Genomic DNA, 17,930 nt, shown 5'->3' with positions numbered 1-17,930 from the left:
CTGTGCTTTCAGCGGTCACATACTATTACGCTGTCCGCGGCAACTCCAGATTTATGCCAGCCCGCATTTCCACCTCTGGCTAGTGGACCTCATCCTCCTTCAGATTCCATTTGGTATAGCATGGACATTGATGCCCCCCGTGCACCACAGCCAGAATTCCTGGATGTCTTTAACTCCTCAATGACCTCCAGTGGTATTGTAGGCTCTTTTTATTCACAATTTTTATTACAACTCCATCACAAACTTTTGACGTGTATGGAAGAAAATAAACCTTGTCTTCTGTTCATCATTTTCTGGTCCCATTGAGGTATCTACACTCACATTTAACCCATTGATCGCTGACCACCTTCCATTTCTCTGCATTGCTACCTTTCTAGATGTCTTTTGGTCAGCTGTTTTGGGTCTAGCCAAATATCTATTATTTGATCTAATCCTGATGACATGATCCACGGTTTAGTGCTTGAGCACTCTTTTGTTTTTTTTTGTTTCTTTATTTAATATTTTTACCATTACAGTCATCTGAAACGTGTGTATGGTTGATGGGGGAACAAATTGTCATCTTTTTTATGTCCTTTTAAAAGATACATGTAAAAGTGGTAAGTTTAACCACTTTGATCCAAAAAAACAAGATCATGACTGCAACTGCAAATTCTTTTGAGGGCGGAGCTTAATAGAACCCAGATTTCAGTAAAGAGTACCTGTCACTGCCCATGCTATTACAAGAGCTGTTGTTCATCCCTTGTAACAGCAGTGAAGTTAAAGGGATTGTAAATGCATTTGCATTAAGGTGAAAAACCTTCTGTGCTGCCCCCAGAGCCCCCTTTTCATCCCTAAGCCCATCCGTTCCAGCAATGAGCACGAGCCCAGCAACTCTAATCGCTGTCTTCATCATCATTGGATAGATTGATAGCAGCAGGAGCTATTGGCTCCCACTGCTGTCAATCAAATCCAGTGACACAGAAGCAGGGAGTAAGGCCGAGTCCTGCTGTCTGCGTCAATGGACGCAGCAGCAGAACTCGTAAGAGCACCCGCACAGGTGTTCCCAGGGAACGTGGCTCTCTGTGGGGGCACCTGATGAAGGGGAGGAGCCAGGAGCGCTGCCATGGCACCCCAAAAGAGGAGGATCGGGGATGCTCTGTGCAAACCCCTTTTTTTAAATATGTATTTAAAAGCACCCCCATCCCCATGTGCTCACACGCTAATTTGAATGCACACGTAGGCCCTGCACGTATGTGTAACCGGTGATCTACCACACATGTGAAGTATTGTTGCAAACATCAAAGTGAGAGCAATCATTTTAGCACCATACCTGCTATGTTACTCCAAACTGGTAACCTGAAGGCTTTTCAAGGGTCACCTATGGATAATTTAATGTACTGTAGTTTGTCGCTATTCCATGGGCATGCACAATTTTAAAGCAACACAAATTATCATGTTACTAGTCTTAACATCATCTTTTATATTTTACCCAAAAAAATAATGGGTATTCTATGGTGTTTGTGTGCACAAAAATTCCTCAAAGTGTATTTTTTTCCTGAAAACTTGCATTTTAAAAATGACTGCTCAAATATCGAGCAAAAAAAAAAATTGCAACAACCACCATTTTATTCTCCAGGACCTCTGCTTTCAGAAAATATATATGTATTTAGGGTTTCTTAGTAATTTCCTAGCAAAAATATGCAGATTTTAACATGTATGTGAGAAATGTTAGTCGACTGGGTTGCAAATGGTTAATTTAAATATTTTTTTTATAGTATATTAATGGAAAAAATCCCTGCTTCTATTTATAGTTTATAATTACATATATTTGTGTGGGCACCTGTAATATTTGATTAGACACTCGGGTGTAATATGCTCTTATTGGTATATATAACATAATCATTATCAAAAAGCCTTTCTCAGGTGGTTGTAAGATACATTCTAATAAGAAATTGCTATTCTTTTAGGATTTCATGGTTGAAGACAATATTCTGAAACTGGAAATCAAGCGGTTAAAGGACATGTTGTACAGTAAAGCAGATGATGTTTTCTCACTGGCGAAGCGAAGGTTGCAGTTACAATCTGCAATGAAGGAGCGGACACAAGAAATTGCCGTGCACAAAGAAATGCTGAAATCTCAGATCAAACTTGAAGAACAGGAGCGGCAAAGTATAAGGTATTTATACAGTCAGACGTACAAGTATAGCAAAAATATAGTGGGGAAAAAATGTTTACCTTAGACTGGTCATAGATAAGCTGATATCTCACTTTAATAATGGGCAGTTGTTCATCAGCTCTTTTTGATCCCATTATAGGATGATCTACAATATTCTGGGCGGGGAAGGGGTTAAGTATGTTCCCTGGGTGTGTTCTAACTGTAGGGGGGGTGGACTCACTAGGGGAAATGACTGATCGCTGACTGATCGCTGTTCATACATTGTATGAACAGATGGTCAGGCATTTCTCCCCTGACAGGACCGGGAGCTGTGTATTTACACACACAGCTCCCGATTCTCGCTCTGTAACGAGCGATCGCGGGTCCCCGGCGGTGATCGCGACCGCCGGGCACGCGCGCGGGAGTCAGGAGCGAGCGGGCAGCGCACGTGCGCGCCCCTATTGGCTGCTGGGAGAGATGACGTAGATCTACGTGATCTCGCCCAGCAGAGCCGACCTGCCGCCGTATAACTGCGGCGGCTGGTCGGCAAGCAGTTAAAACATCGTTAAAAAATGCAGCATGCTCGAAAAAAAATGTTGTCGTTTTTCAGAAGCCGAAAAATGATGTGAAGCCCACACATGATCATTTTAAATGACATTTTTTTAAAACAATGTTTTTTTCATGCCGAAAAAATGATCGTGTGTACGTGGCATAATACCTGAAAACTGGAGAGATTTTTCTAACTGCTTACTTTGATTTGTCTAGCTCTGCGCTCCATGACAGAATTGCAAAAGTTGATAAGATGAGAAAAAGATTTGAAATCATTACTTTTGCAATGATGCCCCCAGAGGGAGAGGAGGAGAAATCACAAGCTTATTACATAATTAAGGTAAGATTTGGAAAAATACATTGCTTCAAGTTGAAAATAATAAGAATACTAAAGCTGGCCCATACACTGATTGAAATTTGGCCAGTTCAGCAGGGACCGTCTGGATTTTGGTCAGCCTTTGGCAGCCCCTGCTTGATGAAACTAAAGCCTCGTTCACACGACCGGTTTTCCCGGCAGGAAAACTTCCAGGAGAGAATTTGGCCGGGAATCCCGGCCGTGTGTATGCTCCCTAGCAGTTTTCTCAGGAAAACAGCCGAGAATCCCAACGGGAAAATAGAGAACCCTGCTCTCTATTTTCTCGTAGGGCTTCCCAGCAGAGTGTTTCCTGCCGAGAAAATCGGTCGTCTGTATGCTTACCTGTCCCAGGTAAACCCGCGCATGCTCGATAATAGTTCGACGCATGGGCGGTAGCATACAAGTTTAGTGTGAGGTATAGCAAGATGGCGGTGATGGCATCGAATGTGACAAGCGCCGGCTCGTCGTAGTCGATGACGTCACCGCGTTCTTGCAATTCAAAAGAACGGCGGTTCTTTTGAATGGCCGTCTGTATGCACGGCCAGATTCCCGGCCGTGAATACAGGGCCTCAATCCTTGACATGCTGTGAATTTTTTTTGCCAGCTGCAGCCAAATGCAATGTCCCAGTGAGGGACATTCACCTAGTGTATGTGAATGGAGGAATGTGGTAGAGACCGTTGGCTGAATGAAAAAAAAACACTAGTGAATGACCAGCTTAAACCCTACGGAATAGTTCAGAGATGAGGCTCATGCTAGGACATAAAATTCCTGGTAATTATTAATTTCAGCATAATAATAAAATACGTGTCATGCTAGACAGAACGTGTTCTCTTACCATATACAAAGTGTGATGAAGAGAAGCATGGCAGAACACTCAGCTGGCTTATTTCCATTTGTGTTGGACTAATAAAGGAACACATTTTTAGTCTGTTGTTAGCCATGATTCTTGTTATTGGACCCTGTAGAGGTATTTCCTGTGATGACCAAGACTCACTCCTGGCTACAAGCAGCGAATAAAAGATCAAACCTACAGCTATATTATAGAATGAACATTGTGATCTAGCAGCATTCTCTTTGATATTCATTGGTGAGACATGGCCTGCTGCAGTAGAACATTGTCTCCTCACACATTTTTTACACAGAAAGGCCCAGATTCAAGAAGCAATTGCGCCCGTGTAACCATAGGTTACACGGCACAATTGCTTACTTGCTCCGGTGTAACGAGTGCTCCTGATTCAGGAACCTCGTTACACCGACTGCAGCCTAAAATCTGCGCGGCATAAGGCTCTTATGCCACGCAGATTTTAGGCTGCATTCTTGCGTGGGCCGCTAGGGGGCGCTCCCATTGTGATCAGCGTGTAGTATGCAAATTGCATACTACCACTGATTCACAAACTTGCGCGGGCCCTGCGCAAGCCTGGTACGGAGTTTCCGTACGGCAACTTTAGCGCAAGGCTGCCCCTTCTAATAGTAGGGGCAGCCAATGCTAAAGTATAGCCGCCGCTCCCGCGACGTGAAATTTGAATTTCACGTCGTTTGTGTAAGTGATTCGTGAATGGCGCTGGACGCCATTCACGTTCACTTTGAAGCAAATAACGTCCTTGCGACGTCATTTGCCGCAATGCACATCGGGAAAGTTTCCCGACGGAGCATGAGCTGTACGCTCGGCGCGGGAGCGCGCCTAATTTAAATGCTTCCCGCCCCCGGTGGGATCATTTACATTGCGCGCGCTTACGCCGGGCAGCGCAAAATCGAGGGCAGCGCAAAATATTTGCGGGGGCGCAGGGCAAAATCGTTGCCCTGCTCCCCCGCAAATATCGCGCAAACGTACCTGAATCTGGGCCATGGTTATGAAAGTCAACATTACAAAGACCATGTCGAAACTAAAATAAAAATGTAATCATCAAGTAGCAACACTTTCTTCATGATTGAAGGTTTCTTTAAATCTTTACACAGAAACATTTAATGGTATTTATATTGTTTTCCTGTGCTCACCTATAGTCATAAGCTCGGAATGATGACTGCGATTTACATAAAAAAAAAATCCCACAACACGACAAGTAGAGTTGTAAAGGAGCTTTACTCCTTTAACAAGTGGGTCCCCAGATCCTGGTCCCCCCCTTGTGAGTGAGTAGGGGTGTACTGTACCCCTACTCATTCACCAAAAAATAAAATAAAAAAACAGACACAGTTTTTGACAATTCCTTTATTAAAAAACAATGTCCCCCAGTGTAGATCCAGCATCAATCATGACGCCACCGCTGACCAGAAAAAAGAAAAGAAAAAGTTCTGCAAATGCCGAAGGCCCCTGTTGTCTGCCTTCACCATGTGACAGTTCTTAAATAGCTAAGGGGCAGGGTCACCCAGTGACATCACCTGGTGGCACCGCCCCTTGTGATATCACTGACTGGGGCATGCTGGGTTGGTAATGTCGCCAGGTGGCCCAGCCCCTTAGCTATTTAAGAGCTGTCACACAGTGGAGCAGGTAGACAGCGGGACCCTTTGGCGCAAGCAGAACTTTTTTTTTTTTCGGATCGGTGGTATCGGTCGGTGTCGTGAGATCATGGATCTACACGCTGATTATCAATCCAACCAATCAGAAGCAGGTGTGAAACACGTTTTCCAATTGGCCGAAAAGAGAAGACTCCTGATTGGCCACCGAGGAGGAGGGAGGAAACGGAAGCCGCCGCCGCCGTGATGACCTAGAAAACGAGAGGCCACAGGAGAATGGGAGGCCGGCGAGCAGGGGAAGCCAGCCGATGATCGGTTAAGTGCTACCGACCGGTCGACTGACCGACCAACCCGGGAGGGGGGGGGGGGGGGGCTGGCATACTGTTTCCCTGAATAAAAAATTCCACTGGCCGCCACTGGTCCTTTTCCATCCTAGATTCCCCCAGAGGTTCTTTCCCTAGCGAGTAACTTGCGTTTATATTTTTGGCACCCAAATGCATTATCTTACATTTTTCAGCATTAAACCTTGTTTGCCGTATAGTTTCTCACCCCATTAATTTGTTTAGGTCTTTTTGCAAGCTTTCCACATCCTGCATAGAAGTTATTGCCCTGCTTAGTTTTGTATCATCTGCAAATACTGAGATTGAGCTGTTTATCCCATCTTCTATATCGTTTATGAATAAATAAACAGAACTGGTCCCAGGACAAATTCTTGGGGGACCCCACTTTTTACACCAGACGATTCTGAGTACTCACCATTTATCCCCACCCTTTAGACTCGCTCCGGTAGCCAGTTTTCAATCCAGACACACCCTATGGTCCATGCTGACAGACCTTAGTTTGTACAGCAAACGTTTGTGGGAAACTGTATTGAATGCCTTTGCAAAATCCAGATACACCACATCTACAGGCCTTCCTTTATCTAGATGACAGCTCACCTCTTCATAGAAGGTAATAAATTGGTCTGGCATGAACGATTCTCCATGAATACATGTTGATTACTGCTAATGATACCGTTTTCATTACTGAAATCTTGGATATAATCCCTTAACATCCCCTCCAATAGCTTGCAGACTATTGATGTTAGGCTAACTGCCCTGTAGTTCCCAGGGATATATCTCTGCCCTTTTTTAAATATTGGTGCCACATTGGCTTTTCTCCAATCAACTGGTACCATTCCAGTCAGTAAACTCTCCACAAAAATTGGGAACAATGGTCTGGCTATCACCTGGCTGAGTTCCTTAACCACTTAAGGATAAGGACCTCTTCACGCCGATATACAACGGCAGAATGGCAAGGCTGGGCACAATCACGTACCTGTACATGTCTCTTTAAGCCCAGCCGTGAGGTCGTGAACACCTTCCCTATTTTTCGTTGTGGCAGTCATTGATCGTCTGTTCCCTGATATAGGGAAAGACGATCAATGATGTCACACGTCCAGCCCCTCCCCCCTACAGTTAGAAACACATATAAGGTCACACTTAACCCCTACAGCGCCCCCTAGTGGTTAACTCATAAACTGCAATTGTCATTTTCACAGTAAACAGTGCCTTTCTCTTTCGTTCATAGACGGACACAGCCTTCATTGACCTTAGGGTTATGCTTCTTCCTACCAGGAGATTTAGGCAGAATTCTACAGCACTTAAGGTGTTAAAAACTTTCCTTCATGCTGCTCCTCCCAGGGGGCGTGGCTCCCCCAGGCATAACCCACACCCTGCTTTAGCAGCCTCAGTTTTGTTTTCTGCCTAACGACAGGAGGTCAAGGCTATCTCTGGAGTTCCTGGACTCTGGAGTTTTTTTCTGGCGATTTTTCTCGCTTTTTTTATTATTTTGTTCCTGCATTTTTGAATCCTGCGATTCTTCTATCAACAGCCGACTGGGTGACAGGCTGGGTCCTCGACTCTTGTAGTCCCCCCATGTTCGGCCTTCGAGCGTGTGCCGGCCCTCAGCTCAGCTTTGGGACGTCCACGACAGGCCCCATTGCTCCAGGGGCGGCCGGGGAACTTTGGTTCTAGGGCACACATATGACCGGTCTCTATGGCTTTGTCACAGTGTGTCTGGCCGACAGCCATGCCGTTTACGGACGTTGGTTCTGTCTGGGATACCTCCAGCCGGGTAGTCGCAGGACAGGTAAGTAGTGGCCCCTTACTCAGGTAAGTGGTCTGGCTGGTGGTTTCCCTGGGGAGGTCGACTGAGGGTCCGCCCTGCTTTCCTCTCTCCCCTTCCTCTCCCTCCTTCCCCTGACTGGGTAGTGGCTGTGAAGGGGGGCCTCCTGGGTTTTCTTTGTTACCACCGGGGCCCGTGTGTTGTTAGGGGGACTGTGTTGTTACTCTGGGGGGTGCTGCTGTGTGCTGCTGTGTTCTATGAGGTAATTTTTACCTCAGACAGCGGCCGTCTTGGAAATCTCCTTGGTAACGCTGTGATTCTTTTCTGAGGTAACAGACAAAGCAGTCAGTGCTGCTGTGTTCTATGAGGTAATTTTTACCTCAGACAGCGGCCATCTTGGAAATCTCCTTGGTAACGCTGTGATTCTTTTCTGAGGTAACAAAGCAGTCAGTGCTGCTGTGTTCTATGAGGTAATTTTTACCTCAGACAGCGGCCGTCTTGGAAATCTCCTTGGTAACGCTGTGATTCTTTTCTGAGGTAACAAAGCAGTCAGTGCTGCTGTGTTCTATGAGGTAATTTTTACCTCAGACAGCGGCCGTCTTGGAAATCTCCTTGGTAACGATGTGATTCTTCCCTGAGATGACTCGGCACAGCCTCTGGTCAGTTTTAGTGCTGTTACAGTTTTAGTGCTGTGAATCTTCCATGAGGTGAATACACATCACAGTCAGCACATCAGAGCACACCTGAGGTTTTTCAGCTCCCTCTGCAGCTGGGTGGGGTGGTGAATACCGGGGGCCCCCCATGCTCTGCAATAGCAGCAAGGAGGTGACCAGTGGGGTTTTTTTGTCCTGCCTTGCAGGGTGGGTGACTCAGCGCTGACACTATGGAACTCAAGCTATGCCTGAGTTAACCCTTACCGCCCCTCCCCCTGCCACATCTGTTATGTTGGCTGTCCTGGGTTTCTTGCCAGGTTTGAAGCAGCTAGTGCCCGGATGGGGGGTAAAAAAGCGCCCCCTCCCTGAAGCCTGCTTCTGGGGATGACACAGAATCGCTGTTTTTTTCTGGTTCTGTTATGTCAGAGGCTGCGGGTTTTAACCCTTATGGATAGTGAGGATGACTCTGCTGCAGTCAGTTGCTGGCAAGAATTTGTTGGAGCTCTTGTTTCTGCGGTGCGTGAGGCTCTAAAAATTGAGGATGTGGCGGAGACACCTCCGTGTCAGTACCAGCAGACTACCACGCATCGCTGAAGTGTTTCCTTGTGTTCCTTATTTGGACTATATGTTATACAAGGAATGGGATGCACCGCAAAAAGTTTGTCAAAAAACTTTGCAACCCGTTACCCCCTTGAGGGGGGCTTTAAAAAAAAAAAAAAAGTAGGTCTCTCCTCCGCCAGTGGACCCCCCTGTGTCCAGACTGCGCAAGGCCACCACATTGCCTGTGGAAGGGGCTCCTGCATTTCAGGATCCCGCTGATAGGAGAGTGGAGGCCGTGGCCCGCTCCCTATTCACGGTGGTGGGTTCGGCGGTGAGGCCGGCTCTGGCCGGGGCCCTGGCAGGCCCCGACTAAAAGGGCGAAGCTCCTGCTGCAGGAGCTGGAAGAAGGACCTCTAAGGTGGCCTTGGTGATCACCGTTAAGGGTGAACGGTCCTTTTGGGTCTTCCCTGACTGGCATCATTGAGTATGCCACAGGTGGTAAGCGCATGCTGTTCCCACGGTTTGGGAAGGGCTAGGGACCTCGCCCTGTGCAAGGACCCTCCTTGCCTACCTCCGAGCGTTTTTTCGCTCGCCCTGTGCGGTGGGGGTAGGTCTACATGGTGCTTGAATCCCCGCTGCGGGGTAGCAGCGCACCGGATACCGCATGCCTAACAAGTCTGCGGACATACCTGCTTCCGCCTGAAGGTCTGCTCCCGCCCGTGTCTCGGGTGGGAGACTGGCTTCGCATTGCGAAGTGTTTTCCTTGGGGTACAAGATTGAGTTTCTCTCTTGTCTGCCAAACAGGTTTTTTCCCTCCGGCTTCTGGCCTCCTCCGGTTCGCCGGTTGACTCCGTCAGGGGCTGTCCAGGATCTTCTGGTCAGGGGAGTGATTGTGCCAGTTCCCTCGTTGGAACGGTCTCTGGGTTTTACTCCATTCTGTTTGTGTCCCCATGGAGGATGGGGCCCGGTCGATCCTGGGCCTCAAGTCCCTCGTTTTGTTTTGCCAGGTTTTTCTGGCATCCTTGGATGTCATGAACGTGTACCTGCATATCCTCAAACCACCAGAGATTCTGTGCTTTGCGGTCGGGGGGGACCATTTTCAATGGTGTCCTTCCCATTCGGCGGGTTTTCGCCAAGGTGCTCGTACCGATACTGGCCCGGCTGTGACAGCGGGGGTTTGTTATCATGGGATGTCTGGACGACATTCTCCTACGAGCTTCTTCGAGCTCTGCATTGGTGGAGCCGTGTCTATCACGTGTCAGGCTCTCCGAGTGTTCGGCTGGTTTCTGGATTGTCCTGAAATCAGGGTTGATTCCGTCTCAGGGATACCTGAGACTGGTCCTGGATTCCTCCGGGGCGGGAGTGTTTTTCTCCTAGCGGAAAAACTTCAGACTCTGCTATCTGCTGTGCAGCAGTTGCCGACCCAGAAGCGGTCATCTCTGCGATTCTGCAGGAAGGTTCTGGGTCAGTTGGTAGCCTCTTTCGAGGCGGTTCCGTATGCCCAATTCCACGCCAGGGTACTACGGAGGGAACTGCTGTCACGATGGGACTAGCTTCCGTCATCTCTGGATTACCAGATTCAGTTGAGTCATCTGATCATGTCTCCCCTGGTATGGTGGCTGGCGTTTCCGGTGCTTCGGGCCGGAAAGTCATTTTTCTGCAGGCCACTGGACAGTGGTCACGACGGATGCCAGCCTCTCCGGTTGGGGAGGGGCGCTTGGGGCACCCAGTCAGCCCAGGGGCACTGGACTCAGGTGGAGTCCTGCCTACTGATCAACGTTCTGGAGCTCCGAGCAATCAAGCTTTGCCTTACCAGGTGGTCCCTGGATCTACAGGGCCGACCGGTCAGGATCCTGTCCGATAACACCACGTCCGTGGCGTAGGTTGATCATCAGGGAGGCACACGGAGTTCTGTTGCAGCGACGGGGGTCGCGCGCATCCTTTCGGTGGGCCGAAGGGTCCGTTCCGGCTCCATCGGCCGGGTAAATTCCGGGAATACGGAATTGGCTAGCCGACTACCTAAGTCGCACTGCACTGGGCCAAGGAGAGTGGTCTCTCCACCCGCAGGTGTTTCGGGGTCTGTGCCGAAAGTGGGGCACTCCGGACGTGGACCTTCTAGCGTCCCGTCTCTATATCGGTAGGTGCCACGGTTCGTGGCCAGGTTTAAGGACCCGTGGGCGGACGCGTCAGGCGCGTTGGTGGCTCCTTGGGGTCGCTGTCGCCTACTTTACACCTTCCCTCCTCGGAAGCTTCTTCCTCGCCTGCTGCGCAGAGTAGAAGCTGTAGGGATTCTATCGGTCCTGATTGCCCCAGATTGGCCGCGTCGCTTCTGGTACGCGGACCAGGTGCGTCTGCTGGCAGACGCCCCCTAGCGTCTTCCCCTGGGAATTGATTTTCTGTTACAGGGTCCAATCTTCCACCCTGTTTCACAGCCACCGGCCTTAGCGGCGTGGCTGTTGAGAGCCAGGGGCTTAAGGACCGAGGCCTATTGGGCTCGGTGGTCTCTACCGTGCTGCCTGCACGGAGGTCTACCTCACGTAGGTTTTTTCCTCATACATGGAAGGCCTACTTCTCTGTGTGTGGGGAGATGAACTGGCACTCTCGTACATGCGTTGTGTACAGGATTCTGCTGTCTTTGCAGCAGGGAGTGGTTCAGGCTCTCGCCTTACGTACGGTTAGGAGCCAGATTTCTGCTCTGGCTGTTTTTTACTTGCAGCGACCCTTGGCATAGCACTCCTGGGTGCGTGCGTTGGGTCAGGGGGTCTGGCAGGTGGCCCCTCCGGTGCGCCCTCCATTACCCCCATGGGACTTGAATTTAGTCCTTTCAGTGCTTCGGGATGCTCCCTTTGAGGACATTCGGGAGGTTTTTTGTTTTATTGTCACAAAAGGTGATTTTATTTCTGGTAGCAATTACCTCGATCAGACGGGTGTCTGTCTGTTCTGGTGGCCTTGTCTTGCAAGGCTCCCTGCTTGGTCACCTGTAAGGATGAGGTGGTGCTGCGGCCGCAGCCGTTTTTCTCCCTAAGGTCGTTTCGGCTTTTCACTTGGATGTGGACATTGTTCTTCCATCCTTGTGTCCTCAGCCGAAGAACCCGAAGGAGGCCACTTTACATTCTTTGGATGTGGTTCGGGCCCTTCGAGTTTACTTGTCGGCGACAGCTCCGTTCCGGATGTCGGACTCGCTGTTCGTGTCTGTGTCCGGTCCCAGTAAGGGCCTGGCAGTTTCGTCGGCCACCATTTCCAGGTGGATCCGACAGATTGTGCTTCAGGCCTACGCCCTGAAGGGGCGGGCGCCTCCCTTTCGGGTCACGGCGCATTCGACCAGGGCGATCGGGGCCTCTTGGGCTTCCGACACCAAGCCTCTGTGTTACTGGTGTGTAAGGCTGCGACCTGGTCGTCGGTCCACGCTTTTTCAAAGTTTTATATGGTGGATGTGAGTGCATCTTCGGATGCCTCCATTGGCCGCAGGGTGTTACAGGCGGCAGTTTAAGGTTGGAGTTCCTCCGTTGAGTAACTCCGGTTTTTGTTTGGGGTGTAACCTGTTTTTGCTGTGTTATTTTTCCCACCCCTCGAATTTTTTTGACACTGCTTGGGGACGTCCCTAAGGTCAATGAAGGCTGTGTCCGTCTATGAACGAAAGAGAAAAAAGGATTTTTGTACTCACCGTAAAATCCATTTCTCTGAGTTCATAGACGGACACAGCACCCACCCCTCCTTTGTTTGTACTGCTTGTTACGAACTGAGGCTGCTAAAGCAGGGTGTGGGTTATGCCTGGGGGAGCCACGCCCCCTGGGAGGAGCAGCATGAAGGAAAGTTTTTAACACCTTAAGTGCTGTAGAATTCTGCCTAAATCTCCTGGTAGGAAGAAGCATAACCCTAAGGTCAATGAAGGCTGTGTCCGTCTATGAACTCAGAGAAATGGATTTTACGGTGAGTACAAAAATCCTTTTTTTTATAGCACTTTTTGCTGTGAAAATGACAATGGTCCCAAAAATTTGTCAAAATTGTCCAATGTGTCCGCCATAATGTCGCAGTCATGAAAAAAATCGCTGATCGCCGCCATTAGTAGTAAAGCAAAACATATCAATAAAAATGCAATAAAACTATCCCCTATTTTGTAAACGCTATAAATTTTGCGCAAACCAATCGATAAACGCTTATTGCGATTTTTTAACCAAAAATAGGTAGAAGAATACGTATCGGCCTAAACTGAGGAAAAAAATATTTTTTTTATATATTTTTGGGGGATATTTATTATAGCAAAAAGTAAAAAATATGATTTTTTTTTCAAAATTGTCGCTCTATTTTTCTTTATAGCGCAAAAAATAAAAAACGCAGAGGTGATCAAATACCACCAAAAGAAAGCTCTATTTGTGGGGAAAAAAGGACGCCAATTTTGTTTGGGAGCCACGTCGCACGACCGCGCAATTATCAGTTAAACCGCCGCAGTGCCGAATCACAAAAAGGGGCAAGGTCCTTAACCTGCATAATGGTCCGGGTCTTAAGTGGTTAAGGACCCTCAGGTGTAAGCCATCTGGTCCCGGTGACTTATTTATGTTACGTTTTCAAATCTATTTCCTACTCTGTCCTCTATCAGCCATGAGGGTGCTTCCTGTGATGTGCTATGGAAATGAACATTACCATCTTGGTTACTTTATCCCCCATTTCTTTTGTGAAGACTAAGGAGAAGAATATATTCAAAACCTTTGCCATCTCTTCGTATTTTGTAACTATATTCCCCTCATTATCCTTTATGGGACCAATATCTTCAGGCCTCCCTTTCTTACTATTTATATACTTAAAGAATTTCTTGGGATTTTTTTTACTCTCCTCCGCTATGTGCCATTCGTGTTCTATCTTCGCCCCCGATTGCACTCTTAGGCCTCGTACACACGATAGGTTAACCAGAGGACAACGGTCTGAAGGACCGTTGTCCTAGGTTAACCTATGAAGCTGACTGATGGTCCGTCGTGCGTACACACCATCAGTTAAAAAAACGATCGTGTCAGAACGCGGTGACGTACTGAAGAAAATGAAGTTCAATGCTTCCAAGCATGCGTCGACTTGATTCTGAGCATGCGTGGATTTTTAACCGATAGACGTGCCTACTAACGATCGTTTTTTTTCCCATCGGTTAGGAATCCATAGGTTGATTTTAAAGCAACTTGGCTTTTTTTTAATCTAAGGTTAAATAACCTATGGGGCCCACACACGATCGATTTGGACCGATGAAAACGGTCCATCAGACCGTTGTCCTCTGGTTAACCTATCGTGTGTACGAGGCCTTACATTTCTTATTGCTTTCTTTGACAATGACCCCTTAGCCTTGTATTTTTTTGAAGGCCTTATCTTTTGCTTTTATATGCATTTTTACATTGGAGTTGAGCCACCCAGGATTTTTAGTTCTTTAGCTTTAAATTTATTTCCCAAAATGCACTGGCCAATACCTTTATTTACTATGCTCTTAAAGCACTCCCATTTTTCCTCTGTGCTCTTTGTTCCTAGGATTTTTTTAGAATTTAGTATCGTCTAGCAGAGAGCGCAGTTTAGGGAAATTGTCACTTTTGAAATTCAGTGTCTTTGTATTACCCTTGTGCTTCTTATTTCTGTGATATATACTGAAACTATTTGACCTGTAGTCCCTCTTTCATAAATTGCCCCATACTTCTACATCTGTGATCAGGTCTGTATTGTTAGTAATCATTAGGTCTAGAAATGCATTTTCTCATTGGTGCGTTCACCAACTGACCCATGAAATTGTCCTTCATAACATTTATGTAATGGCGAGCGTTAGACAAATGCGTGGTTCCTTCTGCCCAGTCTATATCTAGATAATTAAAATCCCCTATTGTGTTTTTATTTATTTTTGACACTTTTTTGGTGAATGAGTAGTGGTACAATATACTCATTCACATGGGGGGGGGGCTGGCACCTGGGGCCCCCCTTGTTAAAGGGGCTTTTAAATCTCAATAAGCCCTCTGCCCGCAGACCCCCACAACCACAGGCCAGGGTTGTGGGGAAGAGGCCTTGTCTTCATTAACAAAGCACCCCCAATGTTGAGGGCATGTGGTCTGGTATGGTTCAGGGCGGGCGCATCTCCCCCTTTTCTGTCCTGCCAGGCTGCATGCTCGGATAACGGTGTGGTATGGATTTTGGGGGGGGGGGATCCATGCCATTTTTTATTTTATTTTTTACATTTTGGCATGGAGGTTCCCCTCAAAATCCATAGCAGATCTAAGGGTCTGATATGGATTTGGGGGGGGGGGACCCCACAATTTATTTTTTATTTTGGCATGGGGTTCCCCTAAAATCCTGAAAGCGTCTGGTATGAATTGAGGGAGGGGGGGGGACTCCTACGCGTTTTTTTTACCAATTTATTATTGCCGGCAATGTTTTCTTTTTTTTTTTTACATTCAGCTGTCAACAGATAACCCCGCTGACGAGTCATCCGTTGTTAAGGATGTGGCGGCCGGGTTCCAAAAATTTACATCTGAACTGCATCTAAAATCGTAGCTAAACAGCTGCTTAGGAGATTTGCAGTGAAAACGGAGGGGAAATTCGCACCGAACATGTGTGGATCTACACTAAGGCTGGGTTCACACCAATGCAAATTGGATGCATAGCAGAAGATTGTGACTGGCTCTCAATGGAGCCGGTTCACACATCTCTGCAGCAGCTCCGGTGCAAACTAAATTGCACAGAAGCCCTGTGCGTCTTATGGTCCGTGTCAGGTCCGAATTCAGCCCAAAAACCAGGCAGAAACAGTGAATAGAGATGCACCGAACTCCTGCTGTGAGCCGCTGCGTGTTCTAGTGTGAACCTAGCCTTAGTCTTTTTTTAAATATACTGTATGTGTTTAAGAGATCAAATTGATGTAAATTATGTTACCTATATGTGTCAATTTTGTTTTTATGTATAGTTTGTAATTTCATATGTAAGTGGAAGCAGCCATTTGCGCTCAGTGTGGGTTCTGCTTCTTGCTTTGCAGTGCTTTATAGCTCTTTCTTACAGATCAAGAAAGTACAAAAAAAAAAAAAGTCACAACTCTCTTTTTGAATGTATGATTTAGATTAGTAATTTGTAGTATTGACGACAAAGGGAGTCAACATGGAAGCCAAGCATCTACATTTGCAGAATAAAAAGTCAGCAATGGCAGCCTCGGTTTTTTTTCAGGAAAGGTTTTCTTTATAATGACTTTGTCATGAAAGAAGTATGAAGCTGCCATTGTTGTCCTCCTCTTCTTGAAAGTGCTAGTTGCCCCACTGTGTGGCTTAGGTATTTTGAGTCACAGACCTGAACAAGCATGCTTTAAATGGGTGTCAGAAAGGTATCAGAATTCCTTATCTCTATAGCTGTTCTAGGACAGTGACTCAGACAACAGTGTTCCTCATGCACATTGGGTGTTTAACCTCTGAGCCTTAAATTCTGGATTTTTTCATGCAGGTGGAAGGCACAGGTGCACCATCCAGCCCTACGGCCTGAAGCCTGTTAAACTTTATAAAAGACTTAAAAATGGGATGGCTAGACAGTACTGAATGGCATTAAGGTTTAGGACTATGTGCGCACAGGGAGAAATGCCCCAGAATGCAGACTTCTTGTGTATATACAAATCTCTAACATTATAGATTGGTTCAAATGTCATCAGTGAGATGGCACGGAATAACCCCACACACTCCATGAGACTCCAGTTTTTATGCAAACAATAAAGAGCGACTATAGAAGACAGATAGGAGAGGCTTGTGTTCTCTACTGTACTCCAAGATAAGGACATTACAGGTAAGACAAAATTCCTATTATCCTAAGCGTACAGTACAGGACTTGTATTCATATACAATGGGGTGTTCTAAAGTGATACTCTAGGGTCCTTTCACACAGTCAGTTTTTAATCAATGCATTGATGAAAAGCAGTATTTATGTTTATTTATGACAAAAATTTGTATTTATGTTTTATATAGAACTTTGTCAAATTTATTAAGTACAGCTCAATTACCTTACGTTACCATCCTGTAAACAAAAGTATTCATCCAACATGTTTAAGTAATGTCTCCATGATGGTTCTTATAGGCTGCACAAGAAAAGGAGGAGCTTCAGCGTTCCGGTGATGAGCTGGATGCCAAAATCCGCAAGGCTGAAAAGGAAATTCATGCCCTGGAGAACACGCTGCAGGTCATTAATGGCTGTAACAGCTCCTACAGGAAATCCTTCAATAAAGTTACTGAATCAAGTAAGTCAGCTTGTAGAGCCTAATCCAGTAAAACCAACAGAAGTGTAGGGTGAAGGTCTACCCATATGGATATAACTAATAGGTTGTTAAGGCAGGCCCTCACACTTTATAACTGTTGGTGAATTTTGTTGATCCGACGGTTCAACATTGAAGCATAATCTGTGTGTGGCCATCTTGTCAATGTACTTCTGCCATTAACAAGAAATTCATTGCTTTATGCAAACATAATGTGTTAAAAAAAAAAGAAAAATAAGAATAAGAAAAGAAAAATACTGATTGCTTTCCCAGAGTAGTAACATTGTATTGCTCTGGTCAAAGCGTGCTAAAAAACAAACAAACAAACAAAACAAAAAAACGCAAATAAAATAAAAAAATTAAATTAATATTTATTTTTTTCATACTGTCACCTCATCACTGCCACACAGCTCTACGTGTGTGAACAAAATGATAAAAATGTGGGTTTTGTTGCATGACCGTGCAATTGTCATTCAAAGTGCGACAGTGCTGAAAGCTGAAAATTGGCTTGGGCAGAAAGAGGGTAAAAGTGACTGGTATTGAAGTGGTTAAAACTTACATACACTTCTGTACTAAACTAAGGAGATAACTAAATGTGTTAAAGATGTGCACCTGCCTGGTACTGCACAAGGGAGAATACACTTGTAGATAGCTGGTGTCTAATAGGGCAGGCCATGCAAATGGGATGGCCTCTCTGTGTCTATTGCAATCCTTATAGAAGGGTAGAGGGGGCCAAAGCTGCTATTTTACTGCTGCTGCTATTTTAGTTAGGCTCCATTCTTTTTTGATCTATCTCTGCCTGGGTATGCAGAAACTTGGTGGTATTTTCTGAAAACCATGACCAAAATGGACTTGGCTGTGCCATAGTTCCACAATATCTATGGGGACCTTTAAGGCCTTTT

General features: G+C 46.4%; 1 protein-coding gene across 2 annotated transcripts in view; it reads left to right on the top strand.

Moving 5' to 3' along the window:
- The window catches only part of CCDC39 (coiled-coil domain containing 39), a 62,722-nt gene that overhangs the window by 29,657 nt on the left and 15,135 nt on the right, over positions 1-17,930 (top strand). For both annotated transcript variants that reach the window (XR_005748639.1, XM_040349433.1), the window contains exons 13-15: positions 1,947-2,155; positions 2,900-3,023; positions 16,854-17,013. Coding sequence is in view for 1 of the 2 variants with exons in the window: in XM_040349433.1 (XP_040205367.1) it covers positions 1,947-2,155; positions 2,900-3,023; positions 16,854-17,013 (493 nt within the window). In the remaining variant the exon portion in view is untranslated. The remainder of the gene's footprint in view (positions 1-1,946; positions 2,156-2,899; positions 3,024-16,853; positions 17,014-17,930) is intronic.

This window comes from Rana temporaria, chromosome 4, assembly GCF_905171775.1.
Source record: "Rana temporaria chromosome 4, aRanTem1.1, whole genome shotgun sequence".
NCBI classification, from domain to species: domain Eukaryota; kingdom Metazoa; phylum Chordata; class Amphibia; order Anura; family Ranidae; genus Rana; species Rana temporaria.
This window is presented reverse-complemented; position numbering and strand designations above follow the sequence as displayed.